The following is a 21,450-nucleotide window of genomic DNA, read 5'->3' on the forward strand; positions in this document are numbered from 1 at the left end:
AGATGTGGCTCTGTTCTTTCACATTGTGGTATCATTTGGTCACCCTTACCCCCTATCACTGCTGGATAGGGGTCAAGAGCTGCATATTCTGATCTCTCTGCATTCAGCCAGGATCCCAGGCTCTGGAGCTGGGTGCTGGGTGGGTAGGGGGAGGGGTGCTTTCTTCTGTGTACTTTTGGGGACTTCTTGCTCTGCCCTCGCTATCTGCTGTCCTGGAATGTTGGCTTGATGAAGTCACCCCTGCGATAGCTTTCACCTTGGTAGGGGGCTTTCCAATAGGCTGTGAGGGACCTCGGGGATCTTTGATGTTCCCACAGAGGGGTGCCCCCCCAATTCCTGCCCTCTCAGAGGCTGCATGCAATCCCCACATCTCAGTCTTTTGAGGAGGAAGCAAAGCTTTCTCTTACCCCATTCCACCTCCTCCGAGGGGGGCTCCAGCCTTTCCACCTCCAATGTATGGCTGTGTGGGTCTCAGATGTTTTTTGTGTTGTGTGGATGTTCTCTGTTGGAATATGAATGTCCTCTTCATTGTATCATGGATGAGAGAGATCACTGGGAGAGCTCACTCCGCCATGATGCTGACATCGCCTAAACTATAATTTTTAAGCTGTGCTTTTGCCTGTCATTAATTCTAGTCAGTTATGGGACTCTGACTTTTCTTTAACAAATTATTCTGCCAAAATTTGGGAACCTGAGGTTTTCAGATAGGAAAAGAATTTATTTCAAAAAGAATGCTTTAAGATAATCTTTTCTTCTCAAACACTCAGAAAGAATATCACTCAAGTAGTGGTTCTCCCCATTAAAATCCATTTTTACATTTTAAAGACTTAAAAAGGAGAAGTTGGATTTTGAAGATTTTTTGAAAAGTATCTAAATTCCTATGAGTGTGGACTTTCTTCTACACCTCATCTTTTGCTATTATTGCTTTTGACTGTGTCTTTTGAGTCTAATTTAGTAGCTTCCTTAAAACAAATGTTTTTAATTGGTCGCATCTCAAGATATCAATTCTTTTCTGGAAGGTGAGCAATATATAAAAATTATAGGAACAACATCAAGACTCCCACTACCTACAAATCCTAGATCTTTATATTCAGTGAACAATTATCTTCCATTCTTTGTCTTGTTTTAAGATCTTTGTCAATAGTGATGAGTCCTGCTGGGCAGGTGGTTCTAAATATTCAGTTTTGTTCTTTTTCTGCAACTCTTAATATTACAGTGTTCTTTAAGGTACCTGAATGCATTTAATATTACAATACTGTGATCTGGGGGTTGGCGAACTATGGCCCACAGGCCAAATCTAACCCACCACCTGTATTTGTGGTTCAGGAAAAAAGAATAATTTTTACATTTTAAAATGTTTTAAAATAAGTACCTAAATAATAGCCTTGATTTTGCCTCTTGGGCCACAAAGCCAAAAATATTTACTATCTGGTGCTTTATGTAAAAAAGTTTGCTGACTTCTATTTTAATGAATTATAATTTTCTGCTTATAAACATTTATGTCAAGTTCACATTAAGATTTGGTCTTGTCTTAAGGCAATTTAAAAACGCTGTAGGGGTGGATCAGAGAAAAGATATAACCATGTGATGTGGCTGAGTTCTCACACTCTGAAATGCTGGATGCTCGCTTTGCTGCCCATCCCTTCACCTTGTGTGTGTCCTGTGCAGGCCAACTTAGTGGTGCAGGAGAATCGCTACGTCTTGGCCATGCAGGATCTGCAGAAGGCGCAGGCTGAGCTGGACGAGAAGCAAGCAGAGCTTGATGTGGTGCAGGCCGAGTATGAACAGGCCATGACTGAAAAGCAGGTAACTGTCCTCTGGCATGGGAGGGACTGTCACACCCCTCATGGCTATCATAAGCCCTTTGCTTCCTTTTCTACTTTCTCTCTCCAAGAGTTTGGTTTCTAGCAGGGATTCATTTACACGTAATCCACACACAGCATGTAATCCCTCACTAAGTCCTGGAGTTTGTTTCTAACAGACACAAGGATGTTTGGTGAGATGTTAGGATGTTCAGCCCAGAGAGGAGTCAGTTCTGGAATGTGAACATTCTGAGTTTCCTTATTAATGATGATGATAACAGCATCTTATGTAGCATTTTTTGTTATGTTTTTCAACTCATGTCCTCCCACTTTATCTCATTTAATCTTTGAAACAATCTTTCAAGATAGGCAGGGTAGATATTTTTATTTTATCCTCATTTTAGAGAAAGGAACTGAGGTCCAGAGAGGAACAAGAGAATGGCTTCTGTCCTAGGGCTGGACAGTCTTGACTGGACCTTGGTCTTCTGAAGTCCACTTCAGGTCTCTCCGCTAGACCAACGTGACTGACCATATGGCTGTATCCCAATGACAATGACCATCTACAGCTTTCTCAATCTATTCACATTTTGCAGCTTTAGAACCTTTCATAATCTAGGTTCAAACATTTCTTATCCATTGAGCAACGAACTCTTTATCTCATTTTTACTCATTCCAGATCCACTGGGGCCTCCTTCTTTCTGGTAATCAAGGCAGATTTAACATGGACCTAATGTAACTGAAGCTTCATGGCCCCTCACTTGCACAGGCACCCATGGGTGCTGGGGTTACTGGGACTTGCAGAGTGTTCTATGAGGAGGGAAACTGGGTTACAATTGTCAAGCATGAGTGTGTGAGCATTCAGATAAAATGCCTAGAGATCTCAGAGGAAAGGCACCTGAGTTTCTAAGTCATCAGGACTTTGAAGTAATTTTTTCCCCTCATTTGAACGACATGTTCACTTTGGTATTTTGTATTTGTAAAAATTCTTTAATGATTTTCTTAAAGTGGTCCACAGATTACATAAGCTTCTGGCCCCACAAAATCTGTAGCTGCCTCGGATAAATCCTGTATTTGGTAAATAAGAGCTAGATTCACTCTGTTATTCCCTCAGTGATTTTAAGGAATTCGCTCCTGCCCCGTCTCAGCCTTCCCTTGGCTGCACTGAGATTCTTGCTCTGTTAGTCTATTAGGAGTCCCAATGAGGAAACTGAGATAAACATTTCAGTTTCACTATATGTAGAATTTGTGATATTTCCTCTTAAAGATAAATATTCTGAAAGCAAAATAAGAGCTTTGTAGAAATCTAAGAGAAGTAATTATATAGCACCTATTTGGCTTTGTTACTTATGCCCTATGGAATTCACTTATAATATAAAAAGAAAATTACCATTGCAGTTTAAGAGAGTCTACTTTAGAAACTATGAGGAAGACGTGTTAATTTCTACCCTTCTGGACATTCACTTATACTGGGAAGCATTACTGAATACAGTAAAAATATTTAACATCCTCATTTTATTATCTTTCCATTTTAACATTTTTACGTTAGTTCATTCAGTAAGCTTTTTTGTTTTTGAGCATCTGCTATTTGTGAGGTAAACAATTATAAGACCACATAAGAACTGCTACTGGCAAGTTATGGCTCTAACTTTAAAACTTGAGTTTCAACAAATGTGAGATTTTCTTAATTAAACAATCAAAATCTTGGGGCCAGCCCGGTGGCACAGTGATTAAGTGTGCACATTCCGCTTTGGCAGCCCAGGGTTCGCCAGTTTGGATCCTGGGTACGGACATGGCACCGCTTGGCAAGCAATGCTGTGGTAGTCATCCCACATATAAAGCAGAGGAAGATGGGCACGGATGTTAGCTCAGGGCCAGTCTTCCTCAGCAAAAAGAGGAGGATTGGCAGCAGTTAGCTCAGGGCTAATCTTCCTCAAAAAAAAAAAAAAATCAAAATCTGGCCGTGACCCCCCTGCTCCCAACATGCTGGAGTGAACTTGACCTTTAGTCATTCTGTTGCTCCTTGCCCCAACCCGTAGAGCTCTCTGAGATCCAGGGGTCTTATGGGCTACAGGAAGGCAGAGGACAGGCCTCAGGTCCACAGTGCATCACAGTCCCAAGCAGTAACCTTACAGTCCAGACCTGGGCGGGCCCTGAAGGGGTGTGTGTCCTCCTACCCTCTGGACAGGGCAGGGCCTGTGCTCAGGGCCTACTTCCCTGGGTCCTCTGGACAGCAAGTCACACTCTGGGAGCGCTGTGAGGCGGGCCGGGGCACTGCTCCTGGAATCCAGTGAATTCTGCACACTCCCCCCACCAGCCTTGGAGGGAAAAATCTGCTTCTCCCTCCTGTTCTCCCTGACTTCTGTTCCTCTCCCTTCCCCATATTCCAATCCCCGAAAGGGGCCTGGGCTTCCGGAACATAAAAGCCAGGAGAGGAGGGGCTGACCATTTTCTTATTTGGCCAATTGGGAGTGGGGATGGGGAATTTGGGAAGACCTCTTAATCTTAAAAATATCTTTCACAGGAAAAGTTTGCTTCAAAGGTGGGCGGGAATAAATGATGTAGCATCATACTTCCCAGCTGGCGTCTTTCTTCTTGGGGAGAAACAAACAAATACGGGCGGTGTAGACGTGGGGGTCTGCCTCTCAGCTGGGCCTTTAGGTTTTCTGCATTATTTCTAGGGGGAAGGAAGACAGAGAGTAGACTAAAACAAACTGGAATAGTATCTTGCTTTTGAAAAGCACTGCATTGTGTTATTATTACAAAAGTAATTCACGTTCCCTGTAGAAAATACACATAGGTAGCTCTAGAGGTGAACACTAAAAATATTTTACTCTTTTTCATTTCATATCTGAACATAGGCTTTGATTTATATTTACCATCCTGTGTCACTTAATGACACTTAATGACAATGTCACTTAATGACATTATTTTCTGACAAGTGCATCGTTAAGTGATTTTGTTGTATGAGCATCATAGAGTGTACTTACACAAACCTAGATGCTACAGCCTACTACATACCTAGGCTACATGGTACTATTCTTATGGGATTACCATTGTAATGGGATTCATCATTGACCAAAATGTCATTATGCAACATATGACTGTATTTTTAAATCCATTTAAAAATATAACGGATAATTCAGTACATACTGCTTTATAAATTGAATATTTAGCTTAATGACATATTATGATTAACTTCTGGTTATAAAAATGTTTATAAGATAATTTTTAATGACTTCAGATTAGTCTTATCCACAATATACTGTAGTCTATTTAAATGATCCCCTATTGTTAGACATTTAGCATATGTGTATGCTAAATGTGTATAAATATTATATAAATAAATATTATACTTGAACTTCCAGTGACTGGTCACCTAGCTAAATCTTTATATCCATTATTATTTCGTAAGTATAAATGTTTACAAGTAGAATTAGCAGTTGTCTCTTGAACATAGAGGAACAGAACCATTTCTTTTTAAGAACTAAGCACTGAGCGGCAAGAGTATGTAGGCATCTGGTTAAAGGTCTTTTACTGACACAAAGACCACAGGCAAGAACCTGCTGAGTCGAGTGTGGCTGGAATCTGTGAACGAGCCTCAGAACACCACTATCTGAAGACAATCTAAAGTTTCACCTAAAGGAAAAGAAGATGTGGACTTAGATAAAGCAGTAATGATGCTAAACTTTAACGTGAGAAATATTTCTAATTTTAAGTGGGGCTATGTATTTCTTTACATTTTTTTGTGCTCTGTGATAGTAACATGTATGCTTGTATTTTATTTCTATTTTTTGTTGTAGGGAAATCACAAATGATGCAAATCTCCATTATCTCTCAGCTGTTAACATCTGGGGAGGGTCTGGCCCATTGGCTCAGGGCCCCACATGAGGAATCCGTCTAAGTTCCATGGGTAGGGTTGAAGAGACAAACTTGGGCTGACCAAGTGCATGGAAATTTAATCTAATGCTTCCTATGAAATAAATGGCTCACTTGTCTCAGAAAGGCAGATAATATATAATGTTTTAAGATTTTATTTTTGAACCAGAGGCTATATTTATCTGAACAAAAGTTTTCTTCTGGTTCTGGCCTTTTTTAGACCTTGCTTGAGGACGCAGAGCGGTGCAGACGTAAAATGCGGACTGCTTCCGCACTGATCGGTGGCTTGGCAGGAGAAAAAGAAAGATGGACAGAGCAAAGTAAAGAGTTTGCCCTGCAAACTAAAAGGCTTGTAGGTATGTAAATTCCTTTATTAACGAGATCATGTGTTGACTGTGATAGGGAGTTAGCAAGTTTAAGCTTTAATCAGAATACAAACCAATACTTGATTACTTAAGATTCTTCTGTGTGTGTGTGTCTGTCCAACTATTTCAGAAGGATGCATATTGGTCTGGCATCTGTGCAACCCTTATTAGATGTATTAATGACCTTTAAGCCACTTATTATCAGGTCACTTTTGGATTCTCCTGTGAGTGAACGGTCTTATTGATCGAGGTCACTTTGAATGGGCGCTCTGTCTTCTGAAGTTTTGTATCTCTTAAACTCGGAAGTCATCGTCTCACATCCAATAAGAGTCAAAATAATCTCATGCTTGACTACTAGCAGCTATTACTTGGTGGGTCATTTAGGGCCTTTTTAACAGTGAACTAAACTACTGCTTATTCACCAAGCCACAGCAACCTGTGGTTACAATTGGGTTTCTGGAATTTAGTTTAAAAGGCTGGCTGTCTTCTTTTTGTTTTTCATTTTTAATGTTCTGCACAGTTGCAAGGCTGATCATAAAGTGTTTCAGTGATATTTTGTTTTCTGTTTTAGGGGATGTGTTGTTGGCTACAGCTTTTCTATCTTACTCTGGTCCATTTAACCAAGAATTTCGCAATCTGCTGTTAAATGACTGGCAGAAGGAAATGAAAGCCCGAGAAATTCCATTTGGAGATAATCTAAATCTCAATGAGATGTTGATTGATGCTCCTACTATTAGTGAATGGAACCTCCAAGGCCTGCCAAATGATGACCTGTCCATTCAGAATGGAATTATTGTCACAAAGGCGTCTCGCTATCCTTTGTTGATTGATCCACAGACTCAAGGCAAGATCTGGATTAAAAATAAAGAAAGCCAAAATGAACTCCAGGTAATTTGTGTTTGAGTGTGTTTATGTTACTAGTCAAGTTTTATTGCCCCAGATCAAGAATAAAGAAATAGTTGGTATTTAGAAATAATTTTAGATGTTAATATTTGGATATAATATTTAGAAATCATTTCTAAAAATTGCATTATTTGCATTTGTGTTGATCTCTACTAGTGAAATCTTTCAAAGGTTTCACACTCTTTTCTGTTGTGGCCCAAGGCTGTCTTTGAAATACAGTGTGCAGCACTTTATAGGGACACTTCATAATTATTCCACGATTATTTGTCACAAAAGTTGTGGTGGTGAGGAAAAGGCAGCGTTGCTATACAGAGCCTTTACCTGCTTCCAAGTGAAATAGAATGACTATTTGTTAAGGAAAAGAATGGAAACAGTTTAAGCTTTCTCTACCGTTTCACCAAGTATAGTTCCACGTAAAGCTCTCTGAAAATGTCTGTGTTTGCTTCCTACTATAGAATGCTTAGGCACCATTTACTATCAGTTGTCTCTGTGCATTGCATCATGATACTGTCTGTCAAGAGCAACATTTTGATCTTGTTTCTAGATCACATCTCTAAATCACAAGTACTTCAGAAACCACCTGGAGGACAGTCTTTCCCTTGGAAGGCCCTTGCTTATTGAAGATGTTGGGGAGGAACTAGATCCAGCCCTGGACAATGTTCTGGAGAGAAACTTCATTAAGACTGGGTCTACCTTTAAGGTAGGTTAAGACTATTGATTGCAATGTGCAGAACAATTACCACGAGGCCAGGTTAATGCGACATAGATGAAATTTTCTCAATAGACAGCAGCTCAAATTTGAGTCAATGGCAAGAGGCGTTTGCCTTTCTCTTCTACACCTCCTGAGTTGGGATTAAGGTATCCAAGAGTAGTCCTTTGAGGAATATCTTCCATGCTTATGTAATAAAGTCTGACTCCATTTTGATGTTTGACGTGGACAGTTTTCAAGGCCCATGATGCCCCTCTCCCCTTCCATCCCAAATCTGGGAGAGCTGATAAGAAAACCTGGGTGCTCTCTCGTTGGCACTGATGGGAAATTCAAACCATGCAACCCCCTGTCCATGTCCATGTGTGGGAACTCTCATCCCAGCCCCATCCTCTAACTACCAGAAAACCCTAAGACAGCTGCCCCTCCCTACAATCTCAAGTGATTTTTTTTATCTTCTTGGGAGCCTACACTAATCTCAGAAAATCTCCTTATGTGAATAATTGACTTTTTAATACCCTTTTGGTGCATGTGTGACGTCATTAGTCTTGACTTCTGAACCAAATTTTGGGTGAGGAATCCATCTCACTGCTGTGGTATCATCACAACAATTTTGGTGACAAATTCTATGTTTATTGCTTAGTGTATATTGAACTAACTTCCTTCCTTCCTTCGTCCTAGTGGCTTGAAGCCCTGTGAATGCCTAATGACCATGTCTTTTTAGTATACAGATTATCTTCAGGCACATAATTTTTTAAAGCTTTGCTTGATCCTATACAGAAAGAACACAGTAAAGTATATCTCTGTTTTATTATTTTCAACTTCCTTTTTATGAAAAAGGTGAAGGTCGGTGACAAGGAAGTAGATGTGATGGATGGCTTCAGACTCTACATTACCACCAAACTGCCCAATCCAGCCTATACCCCTGAAATAAGTGCTCGAACCTCCATCATTGACTTCACTGTCACCATGACAGGCCTAGAAGATCAGTTACTGGGGAGAGTCATTCTCACAGAGAAGCAGGTGAGTGAAGTCTGGCCACTTCCTTTTCTCTACTGTGTTGTGCTTCTTTCATTGATGAAAATAATATGATGAAAGTTGTAATAAGATTGAGTTTTCCCCCTTTGATTCCTATGTTTTTTTCATTATAATTCCCAAGTGTTTTAAATAACTGCTAACCAATTATCTACCCAATATGTTTCATCTGCATCTCATAAAGCATATATATCATCAATTGATTTTTATATAGCCTAATGGTATAACTATGAGAATATCAGTCTCATCTTCAGCATCATTATTCTGGTTTAATTTTGTTTATTTTTCTGAAGAGTTTGTTGTATTATGAGTTCTATTCACGTGTTGACTTTTAGCTTTCTAGTGTATGTCTAGGTTTTTATTTCATTTGATTCATTATTATGCTTTTGGAATATAAAATTAAAATGTTCTAGTCAGATGATGCATGACACAGTCAATTCTTATTTGTTATCTAAGAGAGCTCTGTATATGTTATGAGAGGGCAGAAGTTTGTGACACCACAGTTTCACTGTGCACCTTCTGGGGGCTGTTGGCTTAATTATGCTCTATAAGCCTAACTCCCTATCTGTTTTCTCTACTTCTGTTTTATGGGATAACTTAATGCTCAGTGAAAAATGGCCAATAATTTATAAACGTCCTTGTTCTGAGTCAGCATTTTCTCTAGGGAACGTGTGAGTCTTAATCAAAGAGATCTAGAGGATTTTAATAGGACCGCTTTGGTGAAACTGCATGAACTCTGAAAGTTGCTATTGATTTTCTCCTGGGGTCAATAGCAATGAGGAGTTTGGTTTACTTTATGGCCCCCTTCTATACTGACCTAAAGATTTATTTAGGTTAAATGTATTGGCAAAATCTTTGGAATCTCTCCCTCCCATTATTTTTACCTTCTCTGCTTGCTCTTCTGAGCCCTTCCATATGTTTATCTCTTTCTCCTTCTCCCCCTCCCCCCTTCCTTTTTTAAAGAAACTTCTTTGTTTATTTTTTAAATGTATGGTACATAAATCATAGTGTCATGCAGTTGGGAGTTACATTAAGGGCATTTAATCCAACTTTGTAGATTACATTGGTTCATGACCCCAGTATGGCAGGAGACGATTGATGCTAGAGTTCCTCCTGCAGACTAGCTGTTGAAGTAATAACAGCCTTCAAAATATGCACTTGTTTATTTTTGGAGTCTCATTAGAGGTGGGTGGGGAAGTTTAGCCCTGCCGTATCGTTGCTTCAGGAAGAACTGGGATTCTTGATCAGCAGCGTGTGATGCTGAGCAGGGGAATCCCTGAGAGTCTTGGGGGGCAGCATCCATTACCCATATCTCAGGCTCTCCTTTCACCAGTGGTGTTGGTTTCAGGGAGATAAGGGACTCTGATGGCAGTCTGGATAATAGCCTTGTCCTTGGTTTTCTCTCTATTCAGCTGAGATGAATACAGTCTCCTTGGAAAAAATAATTTGGCCTAATAGATTTTGATTGCAACAAAACAAAACAGCTCCAGCACTGAGCCATAATTATTATAGCAAAGGTTTAAGATGAAGCAAGGAGCACTTTATGCTCCTTTGAAAAGAGTTTGAACAGCCTTGAAAAGCTAATATGGATCTCAGGCCAGGCTTTTTCTTACTTCCTGGGAAAGTTGAATGAATTGAGAAATTATTCCCTTACTATGATCTCACTATCAGAATCTGTTTCAGGCTCACAAAACATTTCTTACAAAGAGTGGCCAGAGTAATGTGACACTTATTCTCTTATAATAATAGAAGGTCAGCTTACTCTGAACCACATTATTATACAACATGTAACCTGTATTTTCTTTTCTCGAAGGCAAAAGCTCATGCAAGAAGTAAGCTGCTGGATTGAATTTTGATGGATTTTAAGTAGTATGCTTTCTTTTTGTTTTTAAAAGTTATTTTATTGAGGTCATATTGGTTTACAACATTACGTAAATTTCAGGGGAACATTATTATTTTCAGTCTCTGTGTAGACTTCATTGTATACTTTCAACGAGCAGCTTGTTCTTTTCATGGTCTTTTCTTCCCACCACATTCCTGAATCTGCTCACATTGCTGAATCTTTTCAGCCTGAGTGGTGGCGAGTGGGTCTGAGCTGATCTCTGTGCTTTCAGGGTATTTCCTGTAACCTAGTGACTCAGCTGAAAAGAGCCTATGTCTGTGCCTTGTACATACAGACATAAAAAGTTCTTTTAAGCCCAAATTGTTCCTTTGACTTCAGTGATAATGCTCTCTCTCTGGCTATGATTACTTCTTGGGTGATTATAAATATAAAATATCAATATAAAATGTTATTGAGCCAAGTGGAGGGGGGGTGCTATTGGAAGCTAGGAAGATCGTAGATAGGCAGTTGATGTTGGGAAGCATCTAAGAAATCCCCTTAGATGTGGGGCTGAAACAAACAGTGAGCCTCTTCAGTTGGGATGAGTTATGCCTACACTGGTCTGTCGACTCTTTCCATGAAGTTGGAACAGTAACTTACGATGTGAGGGAAAGGCCATTCCTCTTTGATTCCATAAATTCACCAGCTCTCCAGTGTCCTGGGGATACGGGCAGGGAGCAGCCTTATTATCACACAGGATCTGCTCTCATGAATGCTCAGCTGTACAGCCTGCCAGACCCTGGGGTTTGTTTGCTTCAGAAACAAATGGAAACCTCAGAGCATGTGAATGCAAGGAAGGCAGATTTTTTAACTGACTTTACACTTTTCTATGTGCTTCAAGGCAGCCGTTTTAAATGCGTGAGCTGTTCAAGTTTACATCAAGGCCATGTTCAATTGTTGACGTTCTGCGATTGGGTTTAGACAGCTTACTGTTGTCACCAGAAGGTTTATATGGAAACTATTATGATACAAGCAAACCTGTAGCCCTCCAGAAACTTTCCTTTCAGGAAACCCAATATCTTAGGCTCACTCTCACCTTGATCCTAGAGAACAAGACAGAAACTCAAAGATAACTATGTATTATTAGGAGAAAAATACTAATATCCATCAATAGCTTCTACTTGTCTCACAATTCAAGGCCTCAGGGGTCTTCGTTGTTCAGAATTTCGGATGAGCAAACAGGTGTGTGATTTCTCTCCCTTGGAGGTGGAAGGACCTGAACTCGGTGGAACTGACGTGGGGAGTAATTTAATAAAGACACTAAACAGACGTTATCACCAGCTCACTAGTGGTGGAGAAAAAAAGTAAATCTGTTTCTGAGTTCTGTCGTTTAATCTTTCCATTTTAATTACCAGTGCAAGCTACAGAAGAGACAGAATCTTTGGGAATGAAAGCCTGAGTGATACCTTAAAAATAACAACTCTGAAAGGCTGTCATCTCTTTCTTTTTCTTGATTTCAAAACTTTGGTGACAGATGCAGGGTTATTTACACAAAGAATTTTAGTTTTCATTTGCATCTTTGTTGAGCCACTTAATTTTTGATCACTTAATTAATAAATAGTATGTTTGATGAAATTGTACTGAATCGCTGCCATACTTTCTTACTCACTTTGGGGATACTTTTTACATTATCCCAGTTTATATAAAATTTTACATTGTAACCCTATTATGTAGAATACATAGCACAAATGTTTCCTGCTTTGTGTCTGTGTGTATTTACGTTAAGAGATAATCCCTTTGGAGGGCAAAATGCTTATAGACAAAATTATTTTAATTAACTTTGCCCCTTCATACTAATTTGAAAAAGAACTATCTTCTTAGATATTGATGGAGCTAAAGTCGTAGAAATGTGTTTCAACAGAAATTTGTTTAAATCAGTTTAAATTAAATTTAAATTTGTTTAAATCAAAATATGCCTACAACCTTATCCCAAAGTAGGTTTTCCATTTTTAAATATTGAATGAAAAGCAAACAGCAATTGTCCTATTTTCTTCCAGAAAGAACTGTCTGTTTTACATAACTATTGTCCAATTCTAGTATTTGGCCACTTGTATGCTGTTTAATACACAATTTGTTTTCATAATCCCAAATATTACTTTAAATTGTACTATTTACTTTAGAGTATATTATTTCATCAGTTTCAAACTTTGGGGGAAATCTACTTCTTAGCCTTATTTTAATTGTTAAGCATTACTTTAATTCACAAATTTGTTTAATTAGCATTGTTAACAATGATGTTAAATTGACCACAACCATCTTAATAATGTTCAAGCTTTGACTGACTACTTTTTAAATCAGTAATTAAATAATTTGCGCCTTATTGTATCTGTTACTATTAACTTTATTTTATTAATAATGGTTTTCATAAGTAACATGGAGGCATAATTTTAGTCCTAATCCCACAGTTCTCAAGTGCAAATGAGCTTGGAAATATAGGTTATAACGGGTTTTGGAAACTATGTTGAGAATTTTGGACCTTGCCACGTAGCTGAGGAAGATCCCCCAAATGTCTAGGAGCAGAAAAGGGGTGGTGGGAGAGAAAAGGATCAACAGGGAGACCTGTTCCGGTTAGAGTAGTCCACCAAGGAATAATTAAAACTTAAGTTAAACCAGCAACTATGTAATTGGAAAAAATGTACAGAAGAAAAATTATTATTCAGGAAGACTCAGTGAGACTTGGCGCAGTTTTTAGATTTGATAGTCCACGCCCTCGTCCCCAGCAGACACGAACACATGCATCCTTAGCACTATAAGTGCAAGATGAGAAAGTTCTCTTTTTCTTTTTAACCCTTTTCAGCTACTTTTATTATGCTTTTGTGATGATGTGATATTCTAAGGTATGATTCATTTTGTGCCAACTTGTAGTTTTATTTTTCAAACTCATTTCTAAATAAACATTATAATGCTTCTGGCAACTCATGCTGGAAAGGAGTCAAGGGAGGGGGTAGAAGGGAAGAGACATATTCTGAGCATCTCTCATGATCCAGTCACTGTTTTAGCTGCTTTACTAGTGACGGCCTCACAATCACTCCCTGAGCTGTTTTCGTGTCCATTTTGCAGATGAAGAAACTGAGGCTTATAGAGTAGCATGGCCAAGGTCATGCTGCTTATAAGTCCTGGGAGTTGGGACTCAAACATGTCTTCTGACATCAAAACCATCACTCTTCCCACTGTTTTACCTCCCTCCCCTTACATGTCTTCAGGTGAGGACTTTTGTAAGGCTCACCTTTTGGAACTCAGAAACAATAGTGTGTGAAATTTAGGAATATGGCAATAAACAATATTTGAATTTTCTCCCTTGAATTTTATTATCACTTTATTTCCTAATGTAACCATAGTGGGAGTAATTTTATTACAACTCCTTATGGAAAGGAATTTTCTAGTAGCCATTAAATGTCACTTGTTTGTACTAATTTCCACGTTATCTCAAATTTGAGATTCTTATGTAGTGAATAAATGAATTAAAAGAACCACTAAGGAAGCTTTCAAATGTAACCAAATAGATGGAAGCCAAGATGAGAAAAGCGGGTTTTGCTTGAGTTGCTGTATCCCAAGTAGTTAAGAATTGACGACGTCCTGAGCTTTTGTTTTCTTTTTTTTTTCTAAAAGATTGACACCTGAGCTAACAACTGTTGCCAATCTTTTTTTTTTTCTTTTCTGCTTTATCTTCCCATACCCCCCCTCCCTGTACGTAGTTGCATATTTTTAGTTGCAGGTCCCTCTAGTTGTGGGATGTGGCATGCCACCTCAACGTGGCCTGACGAGCAGTGCCATGAGTGGCGCCATGTCGGCGCCCAGGATCTGAACCCTGGGCCGCCAGAGCAGAGCGCGGGAACTTAACCACTCGGCCACGGAGCCGGCCCCTTGTTTTGTTAAAGAGGGAATTTTTCTTCTCTAGAATGTCTCCGGCCCTGAGTCACTGTGCTCAGAGCATGGGTTGGGAGCCTGATAGCCTTCTAACTGCCATTACTCTTCAACCAGTGTGATTGACTGGCTGGAATACGAGGCAGAGGCCAGCGGCCTTTGCTCTTTGCCTTCCTGCAATTTTGTTACCACAGCTTTCCTTTTAACTTCATGGTTTTCAGGACAGAGTGAGAATTTTAATGTCTATTTCTGGCCCTAAGACGTGACTAGATTTTCTAGTACACTATGAGTTTCAGTTTAACAGATTGAAATAGGTATAGCATTTAATCATTCACTCTACAATATTAGTTGAAAGTCTACTATGTACCAGGCATTATACTAAGAATTGGAGAGTGTATCAATGAACCAAAAAACCCTTGGAGCAGAACTAATAAGTAAGTCGTATGTTATGTTAGAAAGTGGTAAATGCTGTTAAAAAAAAAGACATAGAGTGAGTGAGGAGGGAGAGCGAGGGGATCAGGTAGTGGGCTGGGATTTTAAAGAGTGTGGTCAAAGTGGGCCTCGCTCAGAGGGTACCATTTGAGGAAGTTTTGAAGGAGAGGAGGGAGGGAGTTATTTGGGAGAAGAACAGGCCTGACAGAACAACAGCCAGTGCAAAGGCTCTGAGGCAGGAGAGGACTTGATGTGTTCAAGGCAGTGTCTCAAAGTGTGGTACCCAGAATAGGATCAACTGGGACTATGTTAGAAGTGCAAATTCCCGTGGCCTGCTCCAGATTATTGAAAAACCACTGATTTAGGGAAGACTGTGTGTGCCTAGAGCAAAATGAAGAAGGACCCTCACAGGCCTTGGGAAGAGTCCTAGCTTTTACTCTGAGTGGGATTGTTAGTCCTCGGAGGGTTTTGAGAGAGGAGGGGTGTTTCAAAGCATCATTCTCACTGCTGGGTTGGGAATAGACTGTGGGGAGTAAGGGTGGAGGCAAGGGACCTGTTTGGATCCTGTAATTTAAAGGAGAGGTGATGGTACCTTGGACCAGGGTATTGAATAAGTGGAGGTGGTGAGAAATGATTGGATTATGACTCTATTTCTGAAGTAGACATGGTAGGATTTGGTGATGAATGGGATGTGGCATTTGAGAAAAAGAAAGCTGTGAAGAAGAGGTCCAAAGTTTTGGCCTGAGCAGTTGGAAGTATGGGGTTACCCTTTGCTGGGATGGGGAAGGCTTGGGGGATCAGGTTTGCAGGGATCAGATCAGAAGTTGCATTTTGCTAATGGTGCTAGTAGGAGGCATCTCTTATATGTTCACTTGGAGACATTGGAAGGATGTATGACCAGAGCTGATGAAGAGCTGAGATATGAGTTTGGGAGCTATCAGCACATTGATTAGTGTTTAAAACAAGACATAATTTGTGGAGTAGTTATGGGGATAAGTTTCACATATTCAAAAAGAAATTACTAATGTGGATAAATGTATTAAGCACTAAAGAGAAATAACTTGAGTAATGATTAACAGTGGCAGTTTTGACTACATGTGGCCTCTCCCTTCCCTTGATGTTTGTGTGAGTTCAGGATCAGAACAAAGGTAAGTCACCTAATTAATTATGTAACTAATGAGTAGTCCCATTATGTTTTATATGATTTCATATGATTCATCATGCATAACTTTAGATTCCTAGTTCTGTCAGTAGGGAGTAGAAGCTACAAAACCTACTGTGCCATACCCCGAATACCCAACTGAACATTTACCTTTCTGAAGCTGCTCTAGAAATTTGAGCTTGGTACCACATGCCCAGGTGGCTGCACTGAGTCACAACCAGAACTGCCAACAATTGTGATTTTATTGTTCAAGTCACCTGCTAACTCTAGTTTTTGTGTAATGTATTTAAACCAAAATGTACATTACTTTATTAATGCAGCTAAGTGTAGGTACTTTGTCCATGGACACTATTTAAAAAGGCTTTCAGACAAACTTGCTAATGGATATCTTTCTTTTCAAATTTTTAAATACTATTTACTCATTGTCCTTTCCATTTTTGATTCTTGTATTAACTTCAAAGTTAGAACCTCTCCTAACACAATTTGATTGTCATGTACAACTTGACTTGGTGCCAGAAGCGTATCTTCTCTGTTGTCTCCAGCCTCTGGCCTCATGCTTACTCTGGCATGTTTAGTGTCATGGCTATTTCCTCCTTCCCCCATCTTCACCAGCCCTGTCTTTTCTTTCCTTCTCTTCTACTGTCTCTCTCTCTCCAAACTACCAAGAGGAAGAAATAACCAATAGGGGCAATAATCTTCCAAAGCCATTCTCTTCCCGGCTGTCTATAAAGGTCCTTGAGGACAGATACAGGACTTCACTTCTCTTGGACTGATCAGCACCTTTTCAAGCCAAGATGACTTTTTAATTTAAATGTACCTGCAACAGCAGCACAGATTGCCTGCCTAACTTTTTGGACAGTTACTTTTCACAGAATTGGTACTATTTCAACCAGCAAGTTGCAAATAATCTCATTCAAAGCACACAGCTCTTTTAAACAAGAAACTAAACAGAAGTGTATTTAATCTAAGCCATATGTATTGGGCTTCAAATACATTTCAATATGCTTTCAAATATTTTTAACCTTCAAAACAAGCTTAAATATAATCACAAAAGTCACTTAAAATGATTTGACTTTCAGAAATAAATAGATGATAAAAGGGATATTGGTAATATTTTTAGCCAGTTTCACACTGCTTGCCACCAATTCCTTCCTCCATCAATTCTCCTCTTATTTTGATTTCCATATTTCCTGCAGTACAGTCCAGGAGCTTGAGAGGAGACCTGTAGGTTAACTTTTTAAGGAATGATCAAACAATAGTTGTTAATTAAGGAAGAAAATATATTTATGCAAATTAACAGGAATTGGAGAAAGAAAGAACTCGTCTTATGGAAGATGTAACTGCAAACAAAAGAAGGATGAAGGAGCTAGAAGATAATTTGCTTTACCGTCTGACGAGTACCCAGGGGTCCCTGGTGGAAGACGAGAGTCTCATTGTTGTGCTGAGTAACACAAAAAAGACAGCTGAGGAGGTGACACAGAAGCTGGAAATTTCGGCCGAGACAGAAATTCAAATTAACTCAGCCCGGGAGGAATATAGACCTGGTGAGTTTGGTAATGAAAGACAAATGTCACAGGAAAATGAGAGAAAGAAATGAGATTTAGAGAAATTAAAAGAAGCAAGGATGTTATGCAAATGACTGTGCAAAGTGGGGTGGCCATTTATGTTTCCTTTGGGAAATATTCAGTAACATTGGGATGAAAAAATTTTATAATGGTGTAAACTTTCTAGGTGCTTATAATTCATTATAGCTGGCAAATCCTTTAAGGTTCCTATGAACTTATTTTTAAACTAGAAATTAAAGAGGGAGAATTTCTAAAGAAAATCTGACTACAAATGAGTGAAATCTGGGGCTGGCCTGGTGGCTTAGTGGTTAAGTGTGCGCACTCCACTTTGGCGGCCCAGGGTTCACTTGTTCAGATCCAAGGTGCAGACCTACACACCACTCATCAAGCTGTGCTGTGGCGGTGTCCCACATACCAAAAATAGAGGAAGGTTGGCACAGATGTTAGCAAAGGGACAATCTTCCTCACCAAAAAATAAAAATAAAAATAAAAAAATAAAAAATAAGTGAAATCTGAGGAATTAGTGCAACAGTTGTGGGCTGTTCACTAGTTTATCATTTAGTAATAATGAGCCAGTCTTTTATTTGTAGTCTTTGTATTAGGAAGGTGGTTGTCTGGTCTCATGGGAACTCTTCAGTCTTATCCACCAATTTGCAAATTGATGGTGTTCATTGGTTACAAGAGGAACCTGCTGAGAAAATTCAATTTCCTTTAGTGATTTCTTGTTCCTCCTTGAAAAATAACTGAAACAATATCATCTGCTGGTGGAGAGTCAGGAGTATCATCTTTGTGATGCCTTGTTTTGCCAACTTGAGGCCAAGGTTAGTCAGGGCTTCTTCATGGAGCTTAAGAGTGAAATTCTTACAATGTCTATGCAATTTGTTGGGTGTTACACTCTTTGCTATCCCTTCGGTTGTCTTTTCTACCTTTATTATAAGAAAACCAGTAAAATATATTTATAAGGGATCTAGAGATTCTGAAATGAAAAGTACCCATTTGATAAACACAAATAGCAGACTACTTACCCAAAGCTTCTAAGTAAGAATTGAGTATATATACATGAGCATTTCTCTAGACTCCATGGTGGTAGATAGTTATTGAGAAGGTATAAAAATAAAACTTGTTTTCGTTTAGAGTTTGTGCTGATCTGTGCATGGGTCGTTTATTTTCCACCCTCGTGGCGCGTGCAACCTTGCTCTTTGTCTTTTAGTGGCTACCCGGGGCAGCATCCTCTACTTTCTCATCACCGAGATGCGCTTGGTTAATGAGATGTACCAGACTTCGCTCCGCCAGTTTCTCGGCTTGTTTGACCTTTCCTTAGCCAGGTATGTCTCAACTCAGGAAGCTGAGCTGAATTCTATATGTTTGGGCTAGAATGATGACATTATGCTTATAAATTCCTTTCTCTTTGCTACTAAAAGTCTTTTTTTCTTAAAATCTAAGATTAGTGTAATTACCAGTGTTTAACAAATCATTCTCATTTGTCATTTTATGCTGAGAGAAAGCTCTCCCAAATATTCATCCATTGATTGATTCCTTTGCTTTGATGTGTTTCTGTTAAACAAGAAAATCCCCAAAACGTTTTGAGTGATAATGCCCTGCAGGTAAAATTGATTTAGACAACATTGAGGATCCTGCTATGCTATTTCACGTTGAGAGAATGCTTGTTATTTTAGATTTAGGAGGCTTACTCTTGATGTGTAAAAAATAGAACTGGTGCTCCAAAGTTGCTTATTCTCTGTTAAAGACGTCGTTTTTATGGACAGTTGAAAAGGGCAGTGAGATAAGCCTGATGTAAATGTTCTCTCCTCCAGGTCTGTCAAGAGCCCAATAACAAGCAAGAGGATTGCTAATATCATCGAGCACATGACCTATGAGGTTTATAAATACACTGCCCGGGGGTTGTATGAAGAGCACAAATTCCTGTTCACCTTGCTGCTTACCCTTAAGATCGACATCCAGAGGAACCGAGTCAAGCATGAAGAGTTTCTCACCCTTATCAAAGGTCAATAAAACAATCGAAAGTATTGTACACAGGTGCAGATGTAGGAGTTATTGTGAAGGTCCCGTGTAGCATTTTTTTTCTTCTGGCTATAACAGTTTCCTTGCATTTCATTGAAGACTGCGTTTACATGAGATATTGTATTTGTTCATTTATTGAATGAATAGTTATTGAGAACCTACTGTGTGCTGGGGAACAGAATAGGCACTTGGGATGCATAATAAAATAATAAGTAAATTATGTAGTTGTGAGAAACTAGTAATCACTATGGAAGTGACAAAGCGGGATGAGGGAGGTGGGGCGTTACAGGCTCTGTGAAGTAGGGGAAGTTTCAGATTTTAAATAGGATGTTTAGTGGGATCTCTGATGGGGTGGGCCTGCCTGAGAGATGGACAGGTGAGCAGGGGACACTGACCCTGGGGACATTTAGAAGAAGAGTGTTGAAAGAAATGACATTAACCATAGCGTCCAGGTTTGGTTGGAATACTTAAGCTTGTTACAGTTTGGCGTGATGATAACAATCATGGGATTTATAGTTAGGAAGATTCAAGTGAAAATGTTGGCTTTGCCTCTTAATTGATGAGTAGTCTCGAGCAGGTTATTTAGCCTTTTCAAACTACAGTTTTCTTATCTATAAAACAAGGATAGTCAAATCTACACAATAGGATTATTGAGAATTCACCCAATTTTATGTAAACCCTGACACATAGAATATATGCTCAGCAAATGATAGACATTGTCATATTATCTTTAGTATTTTGGTTTATTTCAGATTAGTCTGAGGCTCATGTAGCTTGGACGGGTTATTGGTGGGCCTTTGGCATTCAACAGCTATTTATAATACTTTCAGAGGAAACTTGGAACACACTTATGTTGTAAGATTGCCCTTTGCTAGTTATGTTGGTGAGAACTACTCAATAACATGAGCTCCCTCTTACAGAATTTAAAATCTTGTTTGAAAATGTTAATTTAGATAATCACAATGTTTTGATACTGGTCTTTTAATTTACTCATCTCTAAGATGTGAAAAAATCAGCCTAGATGACTTTCTAGGTCCGCCTTAGCTATGACACTTTGACTATGTGATATAACTTGTATAAATCTTTCTTTATAAGCACATATCATTTTTACAAAGTATTATGATGAAAATTTAAACCCACTTTTTCCCAAAGCAAGGGTTTGAGGAGTGAAGTGACTGGCATAATTTTCAATCATCTTGGGAATTTATGTTGAATTATTCCCATCCCAGCTGTTTATTTATCAGGAGTCCCTCTAATCTGGTGCCACATTATCTGGGAATATGCCTGCTGCCATTACAACCATTCTTTGTGGCCCATTGTGCACGTTTAAAGCAGGCAAGATAGTCATGACACAGTTACCCTCTAGTAAACAATGAATGATGCTTTGGCTGCAAGAAACACCCTTTCCGTTCCATAAATAGCTTCTCCCTAAATCTCTGGTGACTACCTTATTCTTTTCAATTTGTTGGAAAATGGACAGTCTCCAAGGAAATTGGGGTGACATTTTTCAACACAATGCCATTGTCCTTAGGTCGTTAGCTTCTCCATGGCATTAAAACAATCTGTTTTGATTTTATGAGCTAATATTTTCATTGAAATGGCTTCAAGGCCACACTTACCTTGTTGGAAATATACCAAGATGGATTTGGCAAAAGATAGCAATTTAATGGGATCCATGGTGCCTGGATAAGGTAGAAATTGGCTCAATAAATATCTTGACTATTATTTGTTTATGACCTATTCTGTTCAAAAGAGTATTTTAAAAGTAGCCCAATGGATTGGTTATATCCTTTAAAGAATTATACTCAGAGAATATTTTCCCTGGAACACTTTAAT

At 39.1% G+C, this 21,450-nt stretch overlaps 1 protein-coding gene across 5 annotated transcripts in view; it reads left to right on the top strand.

The window, feature by feature from the left end:
• DNAH5 (dynein axonemal heavy chain 5) overlaps positions 1-21,450 on the top strand; it is a 268,608-nt gene that overhangs the window by 213,146 nt on the left and 34,012 nt on the right. For all 5 annotated transcript variants that reach the window (XM_044779484.2, XM_070519860.1, XM_070519859.1 and 2 more), the window contains 8 exons: positions 1,669-1,806; positions 5,899-6,034; positions 6,615-6,931; positions 7,491-7,646; positions 8,493-8,675; positions 17,328-17,571; positions 18,803-18,917; positions 19,407-19,597. In XM_044779484.2, coding sequence (XP_044635419.2) covers positions 1,669-1,806; positions 5,899-6,034; positions 6,615-6,931; positions 7,491-7,646; positions 8,493-8,675; positions 17,328-17,571; positions 18,803-18,917; positions 19,407-19,597 — 1,480 coding nt within the window. The remainder of the gene's footprint in view (positions 1-1,668; positions 1,807-5,898; positions 6,035-6,614; positions 6,932-7,490; positions 7,647-8,492; positions 8,676-17,327; positions 17,572-18,802; positions 18,918-19,406; positions 19,598-21,450) is intronic.

The sequence above is a fragment of the Equus asinus genome, chromosome 10 (assembly GCF_041296235.1).
Source record: "Equus asinus isolate D_3611 breed Donkey chromosome 10, EquAss-T2T_v2, whole genome shotgun sequence".
NCBI classification, from domain to species: Eukaryota; Metazoa; Chordata; class Mammalia; order Perissodactyla; family Equidae; genus Equus; species Equus asinus.